This window comes from Corvus cornix, chromosome 6, assembly GCF_000738735.6.
Source record: "Corvus cornix cornix isolate S_Up_H32 chromosome 6, ASM73873v5, whole genome shotgun sequence".
Lineage (NCBI taxonomy): Eukaryota > Metazoa > Chordata > Aves > Passeriformes > Corvidae > Corvus > Corvus cornix.
The window spans coordinates 34,660,112-34,679,784 of NC_046336.1; the positions used below are offsets into that span (position 1 = coordinate 34,660,112).

The following is a 19,673-nucleotide window of genomic DNA, read 5'->3' on the forward strand; positions in this document are numbered from 1 at the left end:
AACCCCAGCCGACCTTGGGAAACTGGAAATATTAATAAATATTTACCAGGATGCAGAATAAGCCCCCAAAGAAGAATTTATTTCCTTGAAGAACAGCGAGGTGACTGAACATTCCGGGATACTTCCAAGGGATGAAGTGCCACGACAAGGGGGAATGGCTTCCCAGTGCCAGAGGGCAGGGATGGATGGGATATTGGGAAGGAATTGTTCCCTGGCAGGGTGGGCAGGCCCTGGCACAGGGTGCCCAGAGCAGCTGGGGCTGCCCCTGGATCCCTGGCAGTGCCCAAGGCCAGGCTGGACATCGGGGCTTGGAGCAGCCTGGGACAGTGGGAGGTGTCCCTGCCCATGGCAGGGGTGGCACTGGATGGGCTTTGAGGAGTCCACTCCCCACAAGTTCCCTGTGTGTCCCTCTGAGCCACCCACTGCAGGCACAGGGACACCTCCACAACAACAAAGATGATTTTCCAAGGGGGGTTTTGCTTCCTGGGGAATTCTTCCAAGAGAAAGGAGCCAGAAATCCATGCTCTGGTGAAACGAGGGTATTTCCCAATCACATTAAATAAGAACTGACTCAACAGCAGCGCTTGGGAGCTGAACTCCAAGTGCTCCAGCTTGCTGGGCATTCCCAAGCTTCATTTTCCCTGTTTCCCAGCTCAGTCTGGTGGGACCAACAAAAATAGCAGCAGCTGTTGCTGAGAGCAGCGTTTGCAAGCTGAGCTCTGCTGATCCCGACAGCTGAACTGCTGCACTCACAGAGCAGGGACTGCTCCTGCCCCAGCGAGAGGGGACAGCCTGCTTTGCCTTCAGAATGGATTCCCCTTCTCTCAGGATGGAAGAGAATTCCCCATAATCAGCTGGGGAGGGTCGGGCTCTGCTGCCAGGGAACAGGGACAGGACAAGGGGAGGCTCAGCTTGGACAGCAGCAGGAATTTCCGCATGGAAAGGGTGCTCAGGCCTTGGCAGGGGCTGCCCAGGGAGCTTTGGAGTGCCCATGCCTGGAGGTGTCCAAGGAAGGGCTGGAGGTGGCACTCAGTGCTCTGGGCTGGGGACAAGGTGGGCATCGGGCACAGCCTGGACTCCATGGGCTGGGAGGGCTTTTCCAACCCCAATTACCCATGATTAGGTTTTTAGGAGACTTTCCACATCTCTTTAAGGCCAGAGTCAGCCTCTCTCCTGACCTAAGAGAGAAATGATAATCTGCATATCTAAATTAGATTCCCACTCCCCACCTCAAGTCCAACATTACTTTAGGGTTGGCTACAGAACAGGCTGTGCTGGGTTAGGCCAGAAAATAAGTCAAGACTTAAATAAACCCCATGTAAGACATGGCTCAGGGTGTGGCTGCCCCTGGATCCCTGGCAGTGTCCAATGCCAGGTCAGACATTGGGGCTTGGAGCAGCCTGGGACAGTGGAAGGTGTCCCTGCCCATGGCAGGAGTGGCACTGGATGGGCTTTAGTGTCCCTTCCCACCAGAACCATCCTGGGATTCTGGGATTTTATGAGAAGATGGAAAGAAAAGTAATGGAGTAAAAATGAAGATCCAGTGTAGGCTGGATTTGGAAGGATGAATCAAGAATTAATTCCAAGTGGGCAGCAGGATGGAAACTGTCCATGACAGACTCCTTATTTTCTTTGGAAAAGTCCAGATTCCACTGGCTGGGAAAGCGCTAAATTTCCTCTCCCAACTGGAGCACTGTGGGACTCTACAGGGAAATAATTTGCAAAACTGTACACTATATACACTAAAAAAGGCAAACTTAACAATTTTTAATCAAATACTCAACTGTGCTAAACGCCTTTAATTCCACAACCTGATCCCTACACTGAAAACTGATTTTTGTTGCTTGACAACAAACACAGACAAGTTTTTGATAAGGAAAGGGCAAATATTGGGCAAATATATTAAAATAGATTAAAATTTCTGTCTTCCTATAAAGCCCAGAGGTAAATAGGATTTTTCAGAAATGTCTGGAAGCAAAAGGCTAAAAAGCAGTGAGGAATGTCAAGGGTTTCATGCACAAAACCATTCCAAGAAAAAGTAAATTGAGGAAGAAGGATTCTCTGGCTAAAATATGTGGAAAATGGAAAAACTCGCTGCTGTGGGGTCTTGGAAGTATCAAATGGAGCTAAACTCCAATGATCCCATACATAACCCTGCTCTGCTTCCCTGTTTGGATTTGCTGGAAATAGTAAATATATTTTTATGTTTAATTCCTGCCTCCAACCAGAGCTGAAGCCCCTGCCCAACTTTGATGGGCTCCAAACAAATCCCATCATTCCCAGCCTTGGTGGGCTCCAAACAAATCCCATCATTCCCAACTTTGATGGGCTCCAAGCACATCCCATCATTCCCAGCTTTGATGGGCTCCAAACAAATCCCATCATTCCCAACTTTGATGGGCTCCAAGCACATCCCATCATTCCCAACTTTGATGGGATCCAAGCACATCCCATCATTTCCAGCTTTGATGGTCTCCAAACACATCCCATCATTCTCAGTTTAGATGGGCTCCAAACACATCCCATCATTCCCAGCCTTGGTGGGCTCCAAACACATCCCATCATTCCAGACTTTGCCAAGACTCTTCCCATGAACAGACAAGGCCCAGGATGGGTTTCCACCTCCAAAGGATGTGTTTAGTTTCAACGGGAATTAAAAATCCAGGGATAATTAAAATGTGGCTCTGCAGTGGCCCAGCCCCTCGTGGCTGTGTGATAATATGAAACATCCTGCACAGGCTGGAGAAGGGAATACGCTGCAAATGTTGGGAAGGGATGGAAAAAAAAGGTCAGCTCATCCCAATCAGAATTTTGCTCAGCTTGGAAGGAGGAATGACATTGTCAGATGAGTTTGGGATTTCCTCAGGTGATCCTGATCTCAAATCCCTCAGTGAAATCCCCAATTCTTCCCCTTGATGGCACCCAAAAGATCCATTCTTTCAAAAGCCAAAGAATTCACAGAATCCCAGGATCCCTGAGGTTGGAAAAGCCCTCCCAGCCCATGGAGTCCAGGCTGTGCCCGATGCCCACCTTGTCCCCAGCCCAGAGCACTGAGTGCCACCTCCAGCCCTTCCTTGGACACCTCCAGGCATGGGCACTCCAAAGCTCCCTGGGCAGCCCCTGCCAAGGCCTGAGCACCCTTTCCATGCAGAAATTCCTGCTGCTGTCCAAGCTGAGCCTCCCCTGGCCCAGCCTGAGGCAATTCCTGACAATTAAACCCAAAAAATCAGGAGATTTCCAAGAGAAAAATGATCTTTTTGCAATAGCTGGGACAAACAGCTCGCTTGGGAATTGGAAATCGGACACAGTTGGAAATTTCCACCAATAAATATCTCGATTCTGCATCTGTCAGGCTATCAGAAGACAATTGCAGCAGTTTTTGCCTCGTTATCTAATTAATTCACTAATGGCTTTGTTTATAAAACAGCCTGGAGGCTGGAAGAGATTTAATTGCACTTCAGAACAGGGGCCAGATTCTCTTTAAACATAAATAAAGGCAAAAAATTCCGCTGTGTCCACTTTGTCCAGAGCCCATAAAACACGGCTCGAACGTTTTACGTGCATGTTTTCATTTGTGTCTTTATTAAATCTCCACATGGCAAAGGAATTTTGCTTTTTGGGGCCACCCCCAAGCCAGAAGGAGTGCAGAAGGCAAGGAGCTGATTTTTAGTCTCCCTGTGCTCAGCCTTCACCTACAGGAACTGATTTCACGGAAAAATGACTCCAATCCTGGATATTCAGCTACTCCAATGTATTTATTGTGGAGCTGTCAAAAATAATCTTGATTTAAACCTGGAAAAACTGACCTGGGGCGGATGATCAGGAGCACAGGACTTGAGTGAAAAGGAAATTAAAGAACAAAGCCAAGAGCAATTAAGGCCAGCAGAGATGATTTCTGAGGGCTGGGGACAGCTGCTCTCCGTCCCTGTCCCCTGTCACATGAAGTGACATTCCCTATCCCGGTGGCACTTGAAATTCCTATCTTCCTAATGTTAACCCTGGATCCCAGTGCAGAAGATGCTCAGCTGACACCAAGCACGGAGGCTGAGCTGTAAAAAGGAGTGGATGCATCCCAAAAAGTCCGCTCCCGCTGTTTGCTGTGGTTTCTCCAGCCCTGGATGGTTTATCCCTCAAGAAAAACCTGGATAAAAGTCGATTCTGTAGCCCAGTTTAGGATGAAGAGGAGCATCCATAAGGATGTTGGAAGAGGCACCGGGGAGCCACCGAAAACCCGAAAAACAACACGAATTCCAATGCTTTGGACTTTATTCCTGAGATACAGAAAACAAACTGCCTGGAAAAGCGAGACAAAAAGGGATTTCCACGTGAACCATCCGTGGGATTGAAACTAATTTATATTTTAGGCTGTCTGACCCAAAAACCACATCCCTGTGCATGGATGCATGGAAAGGGTGACCTCTCCATGCCACCAGCATTCCCAGAGGTGTCTGGAAAACCACATCCAATGGCAATGTTATTCCTTCTTGGCCAATCCCAACCCCAGACACTCCAGTTTCCCCCCAGCCACCACCAGTTGCCCTCTCCAGCAGTGACATCCTGGGACTTCATGCCCAAAGCTCTAAAATTCCTTTTCCTTGCCATGTCCTTCACTTCCTTGATCCCTTTTACTCCTGGAAAGCACAAAAACTGCGAATGTTTTCCAGGAACATTCCTGCACTTCCATATGCAGGCAATAAAAGAGCCGAGTCCTCCAATATATTTTATAATTTTAGCCCTGAATAATAAACCATATTTTTCATGGAGGAGGTGGAAGCATCAGGCAGCAATTCCAAGCTCTGTGTTGACAAAAGGAATATTTTCTTTGCTTTGTAACAAAATTTTAAAGAAAAACAACAAAATCTGGTGTGTTGGGCCACACTTGTAAATGTGTTTTATCTGTGTGAGATTCAGTGTCAGTTAAGAACCACAGAAAATGAACTTATCCAGCATTTTCCTGCTCAGGAGAGGGGCACCCACCCCCCTGAAGAAAACCTCCAGGAATGTTTTTCCCACCTCAAGTGGCTCCAGGGCTTCTTGGAGGCTTCTGAGATGTGAACATCGGCTCAGAATGGATTATTTCTCCTTGAGCTGACACCTCGAAGGGACAGAGCAGCTCCTGCTCTTCCTCTCGGCTGGCCCAGGGTCACGCAACACCAGGGTGGAGTTTCTGTCACCTTAAAGCTGCCACAGGCAGAGGCCAGGCTGTGGTTTGAGACTCCCACCAGCAAACCCTCACGGAGACAAACCTGTGCACCTGCCCTGGAACACGCTGAGGTGTCAAAACGCTTAAAAATGAAGCCAAAACCTTCCCAAGGCTCAAACCAAGCCCCAAACTGGGGGGTCCCTCACTCCAGGGTAGAGAAGCCAGTGGTGATGTTAATTTAGGAGACAAATCTCTGGTCAGGAGAGGATGGAGGGACTTCAAAAGAGAGGTTGAGCACAAGCTCCTGCTCTAAAGAATCCATAGCAATGACTGCAGCAGGAGCAGGGAAAGGACCTCCTTCCCATCAGCGAGGGAATCCTTCCCAGGCTGTTGGTGAACAACAGCTGAAGAGCAAACAAACTAACAATAAATGAAACCCCCAGCCCCAGGAAGGATCAGCGTTCTCACAGTTGCTCCCTCCTCCACAGGATTTCACATCCGTACAGGAAAAGCCAGAAACAAACCACAGGGAAGAGCAGGTTGAGCTTTGCACACCAGATTTACTCCTTACATCACAAATACTCACCAGAACACCTCGTCTTGCCCATTTTCCAACCCCCAGCTGCCCTTGGCTCCTGCAGGGTCATGGGGTGGAGACTTCCCTGAGGTTTTGTGGTGGCAACAGTAACTGTTCCCACTCTGCCCAGGCTCGCAGGAGTTCCTAACATAGTGCACGAGTGTCCGGTGTCCGGAGCTCCTCCGTGGTGTAACCCAATTCCCCCTTCCTACTCCAAGTTCTTGTGTTCTCATGGTGTTACAAAGGGGTCACCCCCCTCTCAGGCTCTGCTTTAAAGGAGACCACAGAGCTCCAAAGCCAAGCAGAGCCGAAAGCAGGCTCGGATTTTGTCTTTTCTCTACAATTCTGCGCAAAAAAAGAAGTCCCTCTTTGGGATGTATTGTCATGGGTCAGGTGCTGAATGTTCAGCTTTGAGGATGACCAAGTGAAACCACTCTAGGCTTGAATAAAAAATGTGTAGGAAAGGCTTTCTACTGTCACTCTGGATTTGGTTTAGTAAGATTTTAAGTTGCTTTTCCAATCCCAGCACTCACCAGCCATGCAGCTCTCCAGGTTGTCTCTAAAAGGCCATAAATCAATGCCATAAACCACTTAAGAGAGAGGAGATGTGTGCTCCTCTCAGGGCATAAATCCTTCTTGGCTACTGCAAAGCATTTACTGGTACCTTTTTTATGTCTCAGGAAGTGTAAATCAGCTTTCTTCGCTATCTAATCCCACCAGATCACTTTTCTTGGGGTTACTGAGGTGTAATACCACAGAAAATGAAGCCTTTAACACAGCACTTGTTTTAGGACGTCACACAAAGAAGAAGAGGTCACCTACCAGCTCCACTCTCCCGAACCCTCCGACTCCCAGGGTGTCGATGATGTTGAAATCCGACAGTTTCAGGTTGGCAAAGAAGGCAGCTTCGGCTTCGTATCTGGAGGTTTTGAGGCGAAAAAATGGAAATTTCTTAGAGGTGCAAACCTGAGCAAGTGCGCGCCGCCGCCCCCGAGCTGCGGGAGCCTGGCCCAGCCTTTACCTGCTGCACTTCCATCTCAGCTCTCAAAATGTGCTTTTAGCTCAGCATTCTGCTGCTCCCAATCCCAGCACAGCTCCAGTTTTCCAAGGGGGAATAGCAAACATCCCTACTGAGGGTGCAAAGCCAACGCCTGGGGCTGCAATCCAGCTCCCAAGGCTACAGCTGGGAATTTTCTATCCATCTTCTCCTGCGTGGGGTTTTTTAAAAAATATTTTGGTGTCTTTAAGGATTTTTGGAAGGTAAAAGTCTCTCCTAGAAGTTTCTCTTATCCACAAGCTGGCAGCAGTTTCTATAAATGTTTATTGGAAGTGGCAGGATCACTAAAGGTCCCTGGAGAGAAATCCCAGGCAGGTTTTATGAAATCAGATCTGATAAACTGCAAATGCCCGAAATGAATTACTTCAGTCACAGATCAACATTCCCAAAAGGATATCTTCTCTTGTTTTCCTCCTCTAAACTCACTCAGAGCAGACATCCCAAGCCAGGAGGTCCCAAAATCCCGATGCTCTCTGTTTTTCCCATGTCCAACCGTCCCACAACACCAAGCCCCTGAGTAAGGAGCACACAAATCCAGCCCAGGCAAGCCTGCCAAAATCAGCTTCCCATGCCTATCCATGACCATGATCCCTCCAAAATAGCTCCTTGTTAAGGTTTAGGGTATTTTTAGAAAGGCTCAGAGGGGAAATGGATGAGCAGGATCCACCCCCTCCATAAAATGTGACATTCGGCTGCCGGAGAGGCCCTGCGCGTGTCCGACCTTTGGCTGCTGGTGACTTTATGGGAATAAAGAGCTGGCTGGATTATGGAGGGAGGCCTGGAAGGTGCAGGGGAAGGTGCTGGATTATGGAGGGAGGCCTGGAAGGTGCAGGGGCAGCTGGCTTGGTGTGCAGGGCTTCATTTTAGCTGGAATAGTTTGCAGTTAATAGATAGAGCAGGATCACTGGGGGCTTCACTCGTGCAGGGTGACAGTAGTGGGAAGAGGAGCCCCCATCCCACTCCCGTACCCACCTGCCCAGCTTTGGGACATTCTCCTCCTGATTATTTCATCAACAGCATGAACTGATTTATTGGCAGATTCCTTTCAAACCACCTCCTCTGCTCTATTTAAAACCTCAACGACAATGGGGGAGAAAGAGCAAAACTGCGTCATTTTCCAAGTGGAAAGGGAAAACTCCAAATAGGAATCTGGCAGTGTGAGAGGTGTCACATCATGAAGCCCCAAGTCTGAGGCAATAAAGCACAATTTTCTCTCAGGGGGTGCTGTCAACAGATGACTTCAGCTCTGCTGTATTTTTTATGCTGTCACCAGATCCCATGGGTGACCTTGCTCCTGATGCACCCGACTTTGGAACCCAATCAGCACGGAGCCCGCTGGGAACTTGGGATAACCTTGCGTGCCACAGCTGCTCATTGATCCCTCTGTGCTCATCACGAGGTGAGCGCTGAGCTGGCGCTAAAAAAGGATTTAAATGTCCCCATTCACAGCACGGCAGAGCCATCATTTCGGGGGTGACAGAGCAGGGAGTGCTTCTCAGTTCATGATGAATGTACAGAGCAGTTAAATACATTGAATGATTTCTAATTGCCAGGAAGATGAAATCCCAGCCTGGAAAATTCCCTGCCAACACACAAACAGATGGAATTTCAGAGCCAGGGTCATACAATGGTTTGGGTTGGAAGGGACCTTCAAGACCATCTGATTTCAACCTCCCTGCCATGGACAGGGACACCTTCCTGGACCAGGAGGCTGAAATCTTCTGGATTTGCGTTGCAACACGATAAAACTGGATTATTTTGCTGAGAAAAATCCTTGCTGCATCCTTGGGATCGCTTTTGGAAATGCCTTGGCTAATTCCCTCTGCCAGACTCCTTGGATGGAGCGAGCACATACAAGTGCAGCAAAGCAGATGGGACACACTGGATGTGTTTCTCTCTAAATACACTGCAACAAGCCTCAAAAACCCAAAAGAAAGGCCAAAAATATGTAGTGAAACCAAACCACGGTAAAATCAGGCAAGCAAGCTCTTCCCGTGCCCACCAACAACAGCCACACTGGAATTCTGTTTTATTCCCAGCTACAAAAGTCCAAGTCCATTTAAACACCAAATTCCTATAAATTAAGTCGTTCTGCATTTCAAACCTGCTAAGCTGGAGGATAAATATCTTCAATAAAAAGGTGAAAATACAAATATTCCCAAGCTAAATCAGAAATCGGGGGTATGATCCTCATCATGAAGTTCAGAATTCCTTCCAAATTCCTGAAGCCGAGCATGCTGCTCCCTGAACGGAAGCTCCCAAGGTTTTGCAGCATGAGCTCCTCACTGGACAGAACAATGGTGAAAAACATGTGTGATGTTTGATTTTATCCCCTCCCAAAGCGAAGAGAGCCTTCCAAGGCACGGGGAGGGCAGTGCCAAGGAACACAGAAGTTGAAATACTAATATTTTTCTGTAGGAAAACATTCAGTTCTGGATCAGAATAAAGAATCTGCGACACTCGGGAATGTTTGGGATATTCACAGGATGGCTCAGGCTGGAAGGGACCACACCTGGTGGCACCTCCCTGCTCCAGCAGGGCCATCCCGGAGCACAGGCACAGCACTGTGTGCACACAGCTCTGCAACAGCCCCAGGGAGGAGAGCCCAGAGCCTCTGTGGCCAATCTGCTCAAGGAAGCAGTTCCACAGAACAGAGGTGGGATGAGGGTAGGGACAGTTTGACCCCACTTGTTCAGGATGAGGTGGGAATAACTCATCCCTGTGTGGGACAAATCCACCTGTGCCAGGGCAGGGTGCTTTTCTCCACTGTGGAGACGCCACTCATGCCACTCCTCTTTAACCAGAAAGGCAGTTTTATTGTAAATCCCAGCTTTCTGCCAGTGCTTGGAGACTTTCCAAATAATCAAATGCTTTTCTGACTTCTGGAAGAGTTCAAATTCCTGAATTAATGGATGAGAGGTGTGCTGGGCAGACACCTTGGAGGCACAGTCAGTGCCACGCTGGAGCTGTGCAGGCACAAGGCCTGGACTTCCTGCACTGGGATTTCTGGGCTTGTTTGTCTCCAGTTGAATTAGCTGTAATTAAGAAAGAGTCTTTCCCTGGATATTTTGGTAATTGGGCTGCTCATCCCAGGTCAAAATGTCTGGAAAATCATAGCTGGAAGTGCACAGTAAGAAAAGATAGGGGGAATGTGTGATCCAAAAGCAAGGAAAAGTCTGTTAATAAAGAGCTTTTAAAATGAAGGCTGAGCTTTTCACAGGAGCCTTGTGGGACACCAGGAATCAACTCCCAGTGTGCTCCTAATGGGACTTTTTGCTTATTGAAGCACGGTTTTGTACCTCCTGACAGCAGCCCAAGCCTAGCAGAGCTCACAGCCCACTCCTGCAGCTGACAGCAGGGTGGGACCTCAGAGAGCAGCACGGGCGATGTTCAGGTCTGAGTTAGGCAAGAGCATGCTGCAGAGTCTCCAAGCTCTTCTCCAAGGTTTCCTGGGAATCTGAATGGCAGAAACCTCCTGAAACCTCCTCTGGAAGAGCTGGGGCTTGGGAACACCACTCCTTTCCCCGCCTCCAAATAAACCTCCTGTTCCTGAGGAGCTGCCTGGCCTCAGCCTCCCCTTTGGCAGGGACAGGCACCGTGTACAAGACACCAGAGTAATCAGGGGGCTCAGGAGGAAATTCCATCTTCCAATACCCCAATCCTTTGAAATGGCAGTGCAGGAGCCACAGCCCAAGTGTTTGGGCAATGCTTTGCCCAAGGGGAGAGGAAATCCTGTGGCTCCTTGCACTTTTGGAGGTTTCCCCCCATTTAAATGAGCCACTGCCTCCTAGGACAATGATTACTCTGAGAGATATTTCAAGCTTTGCCTCCTAAACCTATGAACAACAACGAAAAAATTGAAATAATCGCGTTACCCGGGCAGCTGATCAACAAGAAGATGTGAGGAGCAAAGGTTTGCAATTACCCAACTGCTCAGCTCAGCTAAAGTAGCTCCTGAATCCCATCCTAAGCGTGTTGGGAAACATCAGACATCTGTTAGCAAACTGTCATCTCCAGAGAAAACTTGGCTCCTCTCCACCTGCAGACTGCCAGCCAGCCAGGAACTGCAACCAAATGGGAATCAACCGCCCTGATCCGAGCAAATGCCACCGGTTTGGGGAGATAAACCCAGAATTTGGGAGCCTTCCCCACTGACAGACACCAGCAGCCTGTTACTTGGTTTTTTGGTCAGCCTGGTCACTACCTCACCCATCACTGAGGAGATGCATTTCTGGAGAAGGAAATACGGAATCTCTGTGAAAACTGGGAAAGGTGGAATGGTGGCACCTGGATGGTGAGATCAGAGCCAGCCTGCAAGGGGACACAGGTGAAATGAGCCTGAGATCCACAGGTGGGGTGGGGAGGGAAATATTTGCCAAAACTAAACCCTACTTAGTGCCCACTAAAAGTCCTCTCCTCATGGTTCTTAAGATACAGCAAGATTCTAAAGGGGTCAGGGAATCATGGAACAGTCTGGCTTGGAAAGGACCTTCATGATCATGTTGTTCCAACCACCTTCCACGTCACCACATTGCTCCCAACCCTTTCTTGAACGCTTCCAAGGATGGGGCAGCCACAATTTGTTTCTTATTAAATGCTGCTTCAGCTGATGGGGCACTTAAAAAAATCTGTGTAGAAGAAAGCAAAAATTCCCCCAAATCCCCAATTCTGTGACTGCTCTTTCTCCCCATCTGACTGTCCGTATTTTGGCTGGGATGAAATGACCCACCTGAGTCTGGTCTATCCATAGGACCTGGCCTGCCTGGTACCCTGAAATCATGGAAAGCTCCCTAGATTGGATTCGTGCTGTTGCGTGAAGAAAGGTGCAATTCCAAAGGGACACAGCTGGAATTCCTGTCACCAGCAGGCTTCAGAGTTGAAAGTGATGTGAGGAAGAGCAGATGCAGCAAATGGTGGCAGGGCTGCCAGGCCTTCCCTTCCCTGCTGGCTCCAATGACTCCCAAAAGCTCAGGATCACGTGTTCCCCAAGGATTTGGGGCAAGGGGGAATCTAGGAATAGGTGAAAGTAAAATCAAAAGCACCTCGTGTGGTGTCCATGAGATGCTGAGCTTCAGCTGTGCTCTGTTTGAGAGGGCTCAGGCAGAGGGACAGCCACAGGACATCAACACAACCAGTGGGATCCAGAGCCTGGGAATGGCTGAAAGCAAATTCCTGGCAGGCACTGAGAGCAAATCCCTATTTCTTCATGGTGTGTGGCCACTCGTCCTCTCAGAGGTCCCATCCCACATGCAAACCCTTATCCAGCATTCCCCACAGGTATCAATCATGGGGTCAGGACTTTTGGGGGGTGATGTTCCTTGACAAACCTTTGCAGCAGGAAAAAATAACCAGGGCATGAACCCAACCTCTGCGGGGAAAGGCCAAACCTGCTCTCCAGACCTCTCCAGGATCTGAGCACTCCCAGGTCTCCACGGATTAGCTGGAAGGGGGGTGTTTGCCCCAAAATTCCCCTCAGGCAGAGCAGGCAGTGAGAGCAGGGAATAACAATGTCCTGGATGTGTGGGAAAGGCCTCTGTGCTCCTTCCTCTGGGCACCACGTGTCCATCTCCCTCCTGATGCACAAATGCACCTGGGAACTTCCCAAAGACCCTTTCAGGAAAAGCTGCCTTGGGAAGGATGATTCTGAGGAAAAGCGCAGCTCTTTGCCTGTTTTCCTGCCCATCACAAATGTGACAGAACAGCTGAATTCATTCCCAGCTCTGTCACATTACTGCCATTTCTGAGCTCGCTCACGAATTCAGATCCCAGAGTTATTCCAGGATATCTCCATCGATAACTCCTGCCTGGGATTAGCCACCCTAATGCCGAGCCAGCCCAGGGAGGGATGGATGTCACCCACAGATCCTGGCTGCTCAGACAGGATTTACCTCCAGAGGAGGATTTGCTGCCCTGCCCCAAGGAAGACCGAGGAGGAGAACATCAAACTCATCTGCTGCTCTCGATGTTTTATAATTGCAAACCCCACTGAAAGAGTGGAAGGATGGATCTGTAGATGGATGTAGGGTGAACATATGGGAATAATAACCCAGGAATTCCTAGGCTAGGATTCCTCAGCCCATCCTTCTGGGGTGGCTTGAACTCCTGATTTAGCTTCTCCTCCCACTGCCTTCCACATCTGACACCTTCAAAAATCCAAACCAGGAGCCTTTTCCTTGGGATTTTTAAAAGCCCTGTTCTGGTGGTGCCGCTGGGTTTGAAGCTGCAGCTGCAGGGACCATTGCATGGAAAAGAAAGGCTGGATTTCTTTTCAAGGCCATATCTTCAGGGCTGGGAATTTCTCTTGGATGCCCCAGCACCTGACATCACAGCCTTTCGCATCAGGAGAAAATTGCACATCCCCTGCTTTAGATTTTCTTACAGCAGTGGAGCTTGGAGTGGCAGCTAAACCAGATATTGAAGCCACGGTGTGGGAACCCAGAGTGCTGAGAATATTTCTCTGCCTGTTTTTAAGGGTTCTTACCCCCCTGAAAAACACTGTTTTAACCTCCAACCTTGGAAAAAATTACCAACGATCAGACAAGAACTAGAAAATACAGTGGTGTGAATTAGGTGATAGACTGCTATGTAAGATTGTCACAGGGTGAAAAATTTTAGAGGTTTTGGGCTTCTCTTTGTAGTAAATAGATAAGAGTAAAAAATATCAAAATGAAGGATTGTTGTTGTTCTCTAAACTTTCTCCCTTCTTCCTTTACTACTCCATATTCTGCAGTAAAAGTAGTTTGGAATGACTGGATGAGGAATTCCGCAGTTCCTGGCCGTGTTACTGAATAATTGGTAGGAAAGTGAAAATAACATACGTTTTTAGTAACTATTGGTTAAATTATCTTTAAAAGGCTGTGCAAATCTTGATAATTAGAGACTTCTCTCCTGCTTTCTGTGCTCTATGCTGTACCTGGGTCACGCTAGTGGCTCTGTTCCTCTGATAAGACTTCAACTATCTGGAAGCACTGAAACTCCAGGAAAAGTCTCGGTTTATCTTTGAAACTCCTTGCAAGGACTTTTAGAAAATTCTCTCCCATCAGGAGGGATTGGATTTATGGCACGGTTCAGTGTCACCATGGCATCTCTAACTTCCTCTGGAAGGGGAGGGAGATCTGAAATTAAAAATACAGGGTTAAAACCCTCACAGGTTCATTTGTCCCCTCCCCTTTTTTAAAAGCAAATCACTTTTCAGTGAGAGCTCAGCATCACAAACATGATACTGTGCTGCTGGAGCAAGCTGAGCTCATCCCGGGTTGGTTCAGTAGTTAAACAAAGAGATTTGTTGGAATTCTGGGGCTTTGAAGACTTGGATGTTGCACAGATCTCACCCAGAATTGTAACTGAACACACTCAAATGCAGCCAAAGCAGCTCAGAAAGTGCTTCTCTTCATCCAGGCTCTTTGAGAAGCCTGGATTTTTTGGAGTGAGTATTGTGGAAGCCCTGAACGTGCCAGGAGATTGGGATACCTCATTAAACACCTTGTGCTGCTGGGTTCAGCGTCTCCCACCCCGCAGTGGGACCTCATCTGGGAGAAAACCCCTTCAGATGCAAATCTCACCCTTTTTCTCCAGATATTCCTGTGGGACCCTCTCCTCTGGTAACACAGGCAGGTGCATCGCTCCCTTTAAAGCCCACGAGAGCCCCCAGGGGTCCGAGCTCCCAAAATCCCAACCCAGCGCCCACGTTGTGGAATTGTCCCTTATGCATCCACACGATGCTGATGTGCCAGGAAAAAGCCACAGTTTTGGTGGGACAGTCAAACACACTGGGATAGAAAATGCCAGGTGATGGGAACTCCGTACAGACCTGAGCCCCAGCGCTCTCAGTAGAGCACAAGGAGGGTTTTTAGGGAACACACTCCCTGGTTTTCTCTGGAAGTCACAGGGAGGTCACCACGGAAATGTGTATTTGTTTTCCAGATGCACGTGTTCCTCCTTGAACTCCTAAGGAAACAGCTCCACGCTTCCCACAGGACTCTCCCCACCTCCTTCTCTGGGAAGTGCTGGATTCAGCTCCGGGTAAAAATGACATTTGTAATATTCCTCATGCCAAAATGTCCTGAAATAGTTCAAACAAGACACCCTACAGAACAGTCTGATTACAACCCCCAGATCTGAATCCATTTTAATTAAAAGGGGCGGAGGGAGGATGTGGAGTATTCCTTCCTCTGGTGGAGTTTCCTGTTCTGTGCAGTGTTAAAGGATATTGCTTAAGGATGGGGGTTGTTCCTTCTCTTTCCCCTCCCTTTCTCCTGGTCTCTTGCTTTAACTCTGGATGATTTTAGCTGGACACCAAAGACATGCCTCATATCACATTCTATCCTGGCCCAGCACAGCCTGGAATTCCAGGCTGAACAAAATCCTAAGGAAGAGCAGAAGACCTCTCACGGCACCTCAAACGCTGCACTCGGACCTCGGCAACCTCATTTCATTCCAATGGAAAGAACATCTGCTATAAAATGGAAAAGCATAAGATGTTATTTATCGACAGCCAAGTAATTCATATCAAACCATGGATTCCTGGGGCAAACTGGGGTTTAAACCCCCACACCGAGCAGCTGAATCAGCTGCATTTTGCGGATGGTTGGCACAAAGGCAGTGAAAAAGAAACTTCCCATGGTGGTCTTTAATGCCCCTGAATAATTTAGAAGGAAAAAAAAAAGAGTATTTTGGTCAGGAAGGAGACTATTCCCTGAATTCCCTCTTTTCTCCTCATTTTTCTCCTCATCCTCCTGGATTCAACAGTTTGGATCTGTAGGCAATAAAATCTCTTTGGAAAATAAGGCATCAAGGGTTTTTCCTTTCGCTTTTCTGACTGACTTCCGAGGCAATACCTACAGATCCCTTGGGGATTTCTTCCTTTGGAAAACACCCAGGAGAACGCATGTGAATACTGTCCAAAACAACAATTGTTCATTAAAATTCCAAATGAACTCTGTGAGGGCAATAAATCCCAGCTACCAAACCGGGTGCCAAGGATTGAACACCACCAAAGGTATTTTAAGGGAAGTTGTTGGGATTCATTGGGGAAGAGCCGTGTCCCACCCTTGGAAAGCCAGACATGATCTCAAGGAAAGCTCAGCCTAACTACAGCCTGAAATTGCTCAAATCACAGTTCTGCTCTACAAAACCTCCCCAGCTAATTGCAAAGTGCTCATTAGATCCCAGCAGCCCCAAAGGGGCTCAGCTGAGCACATCGACACCAAAGAGCCCCTTTGCCTCCAGCCTCCAGGCAGGACCAGCACGGAGGAAGGTCCCCATGGCAACGGCGATGCTCACGTTCAAAGGATTCGGTTGCAGCTTTATCCTCTTCAATTTTTTAAGGAATGTGAGGAACAGATCAATATATTGATGATGTCAGACACATTTACTTGTCCAGTTCACTGTGCTCACCACTTACTGTGCATTTGTTCAAGTCCCGGGGGTTTCAGACAACTTTGTCAGCATTTTGCCCTCAGTTCTTCTTTCCAATGGCCCAAATCCTCTGGGAAAAAATCCCTTGTGAGCTTGGGTTTCCAGCTTGGCAGCTGCTAAGAGGCAGAGATCTACCCTGAGAGAACTCGTGTTCCTTCTCCAAGGGCTGCTGAGGGGCATTTCATGGAATCCCAGAATGGTTTGGAATGGAAGGGACCTCAAAGCCCATCCAGTGCCACCCCCTACCATGGGCAGGGACACCTCCCACTGTCCCAGGCTGCTCCCAGCCCCAATGTCCAGCCTGGCCTTGGGCACTGCCAGGGATCCAGGGGCAGTGATAGCCACAGGGCAGATCAGAAAAGGTAAGTCAAGCCCAATTCAAAGTCCTACCCTTGGGAGAACCTCCTTGTAAGAGAAAAAACACGATGTGCTGAGATCTACCACTGCCAGAGAGAGCTTTCATAGAAAAGCACCACTTCAAAAGTCCCAAAAGGGAATTCAAAGAGCAGCTGAAAGAGCTGAGGAGGAGAATGAAATCTCAGCAGTGGCACATGGGGATCTGGACACAGCAAACACACCCAGTGTGGATCTAGGAGAGGCCAGCAGGAATTTGGAGCAGCTGAGCAGAAGCACAAGCCAGGACATTAAAAGCAAGAGCACCCTTCAAATACGAAGTCGTTTCAAACAAATCAAGAAAGAGGAAAGAAAAAAGAACCAAATCTGGTCCAGTTGAAAGGAAAAACACCATAAAACAGAAAAAAAAAGCAAATAACAACTTCAAAAGGCTTCAAACCAAATAATAAACCCTTCCTGACCACAGCAGCAGCACGAACCTGACCATGGGCTGTAGAGACCCTACAGAGACCCTCTGGAAAGAGCCCACTGAGGAGAACAAAGCCATGTGAGAGAAGCTCAGTGCCCTTTTTACCTCTGGGCTCAACATGGAAGGCCTTGGGGAGACCCTCCCAGCACATCTTCCTTCCCAGGGAAGCTCCAGGGGAACCCCACTGAAGTGTCATGAGGGGACCCACATCGACGGAGGGACCAGATGGGCCTCCCCCAGCACTTCTGTGTGACCTCGAGGATGGAAGTGGCTTTTTGATGGGATCCAGAGCCCTGTAGTCCCCTAAACCCAACATCTGTCCTAACAGAAGCACTTGACACATGGATAAATCTGAGTTCTTTGGGGAAGAGCCAAGGCGCTTCCCGAGCCTACTGGAGCTCTTTGAAGGAGACCCCAGGCATGTGGGGAGGAGAGAGCTGCTGGATGCAGTTGGCTTGGATTTCCTAAAGCCATCTGACAAGGTTTGAAAGGCTCTTACAGAAGTGATATAAGAAGGAAGGTCTGTGCATTGATTAAAACAAAAAAAGTGCAAAATAGGAAATGCAGCGGTCGTTTTCCTAATGGAGGGAGGTCAGCAGCGCTCAGATCCTTCCTGCTCAACATCTTTAGGGATGAACTGGAAAAACAGGGAGAAGAAGTAAAATGACAGCATTGGTCAAGGATATGAAATCACCAAAACCAGCAAACAGAAGCCCGAGGTGAAAAACTGCACAAGGAATTAAAGACACGAAGGGACAAGGTAATGCCTACACTGGAAGTCCTGTAGAAATGCCGTGAGGGGGAAAAAAATCCTGCCTAAGCAGGTGGTGGTGGTCATTCATCCATCTGTACTGCTCTCACCTCAAAAGCTAAGGAGTAAGGTTGGGAAAGGGACGGGGAAGTGATGGATCTGGATGGGATTCTGTGCTAGGGGAAGAGACAACTGGCAGGAGCTGATCAAAGTTGAAAAGGTCAGGGTGTGCCACGGGAAGCAGCTGTGCAGATTCAGGAGGAGAAACCACCAAGGAATGCTCAAATCTATTGACAGCAGGAAGTGCCCGAGTCTCAAATCGCTGGAGACTGGAGGTTCCCAATCAATAAATCAATAAATCAAAAATCACCTCTTTGCTCTTCTCCCCCTTCCAGCCACCTGCTGGAGGCCACGGGCAGAGACAGGACCCAGCTGGATGCACTGAGGCACTTCCAACAGATCTGCACAGAACTGGGATAGACTGGGAAACTCAAGGCCCCTCCTTGCAGTGTCTGAAAGCATCAGAGCCCAGAGCTGTGCTTCCCAGGCTGCCCTGGAAGCTGTTCGTGTCTGACATGGTGAGACAGGAGCTGTTCAATCTCACAGCTTGTCCTGACCAGATAAAAGGAAGTTCTTATCAGGCATTTATTTATTTAACACATGGCAGCCAGGGAAAAGCAGAGTTCTCGCTGCTGCGCCGAAATCCACCGCCGGAGAAACTCCCCAGTGCTCTGCCAACACTGGAATATTGTCCTGTGATAATCAGGAAGGGATTAGGAAAACAAGGAGCCAAACAAAGCCCCTGAACTCCCAGGGTTTTTTACCTCAGTGAACTCCTTGCCTGGGAAAGGGATGCAAGCCGGCTCATTTGGGGAATCCAGGCAGCAAACCCTGCACATCCCAGCAGTTCAACGGCATTCCTGCTTTTCTGATGGAGCACAGTATTTCCTAAAACACCTCCCACGCATGCAGCTTGTTCTGGAGAAGAGCTCTTGCCATCCCAGGAGCTGAACTTGCACAGATGAGTGCTCCCCCAAAACCCCTCCAAGCCACGTTCCCAGCACTGGACTCTCACACACCATCCCCTTGGATCAGTGCCGAGCTCTGGAAAATTCCATGGGACAAAGGCAGGTCTGGGGTGGGGAACAAAGAGGGGCCCGAGGGCTCCAGCAGTGGACGCCAGGAGCAGCTCAGGGGACAGCGGATCAAAAGCAAGGAGCTTCCTGAGGGTTTCTTAGCATGCTTGGAAGGTTCCCATCCCTTATCCAGCACTTTTCCATGCTTCCACTGGAGGGCAGGAATATCCCACGTTTCCAGAGAGGATCCTTCAGCTCACTGCCATGCACCCTCAAGCAGCTCTAGGAAGGCCTGGCCTTTGGGGACATCCGCGTGCTCCTCCACGCTCTCATTTGCTTCCTGTCCTGCTTTTATGGAGCAGCGCCGTTTTTTCAAAGCATCGTCATTATTTTCATCAAACAACTGCAACGTTCCCAGTTTGTCCCAATGCCTCCCCTCCCAGTGCCCCTCAGCCTCCCTGCATGCCCTGCAGCTCTCCAGGGTGCCCTAATTCCCTGACATAACTTTTCTGTAGGTAGCGCAGATACACTGGAATTCTGTACGTCTGCACGGAGCAGCAGATTTACACCCTCACTGCTTCCTCGGGAGGCAACAAAACTTTTTAGAACGTTTCTGGGTGGGAGTGTGGGTGTGCTGGAGGGCAGGAAGCTCTGCCGAGGGATCAGCACAGGCTGGATCCATGGGCTGAGGTTCAGCAAGGCCAAGTGCCGCGTCCTGCCCTGGGCTCACCCCAAGCCCTGCAGCTCCAGGCTGCGGCAGAGGGGCTGAAAAGCATTAGGAATGATTTTTGAAGGTTGGCTTTCGCCATATGTTGTATTAATTATGAGT

The 19,673-nt window shown here is 48.8% G+C and overlaps 1 protein-coding gene across 3 annotated transcripts in view; it reads right to left on the minus strand.

Moving 5' to 3' along the window:
• Positions 1-19,673, minus strand: part of PRKG1 (protein kinase cGMP-dependent 1) — a 371,601-nt gene that overhangs the window by 21,845 nt on the left and 330,083 nt on the right. For all 3 annotated transcript variants that reach the window (XM_039553813.1, XM_039553812.1, XM_039553814.1), the window contains exon 10: positions 6,543-6,639. In XM_039553813.1, coding sequence (XP_039409747.1) covers positions 6,543-6,639 — 97 coding nt within the window. The remainder of the gene's footprint in view (positions 1-6,542; positions 6,640-19,673) is intronic.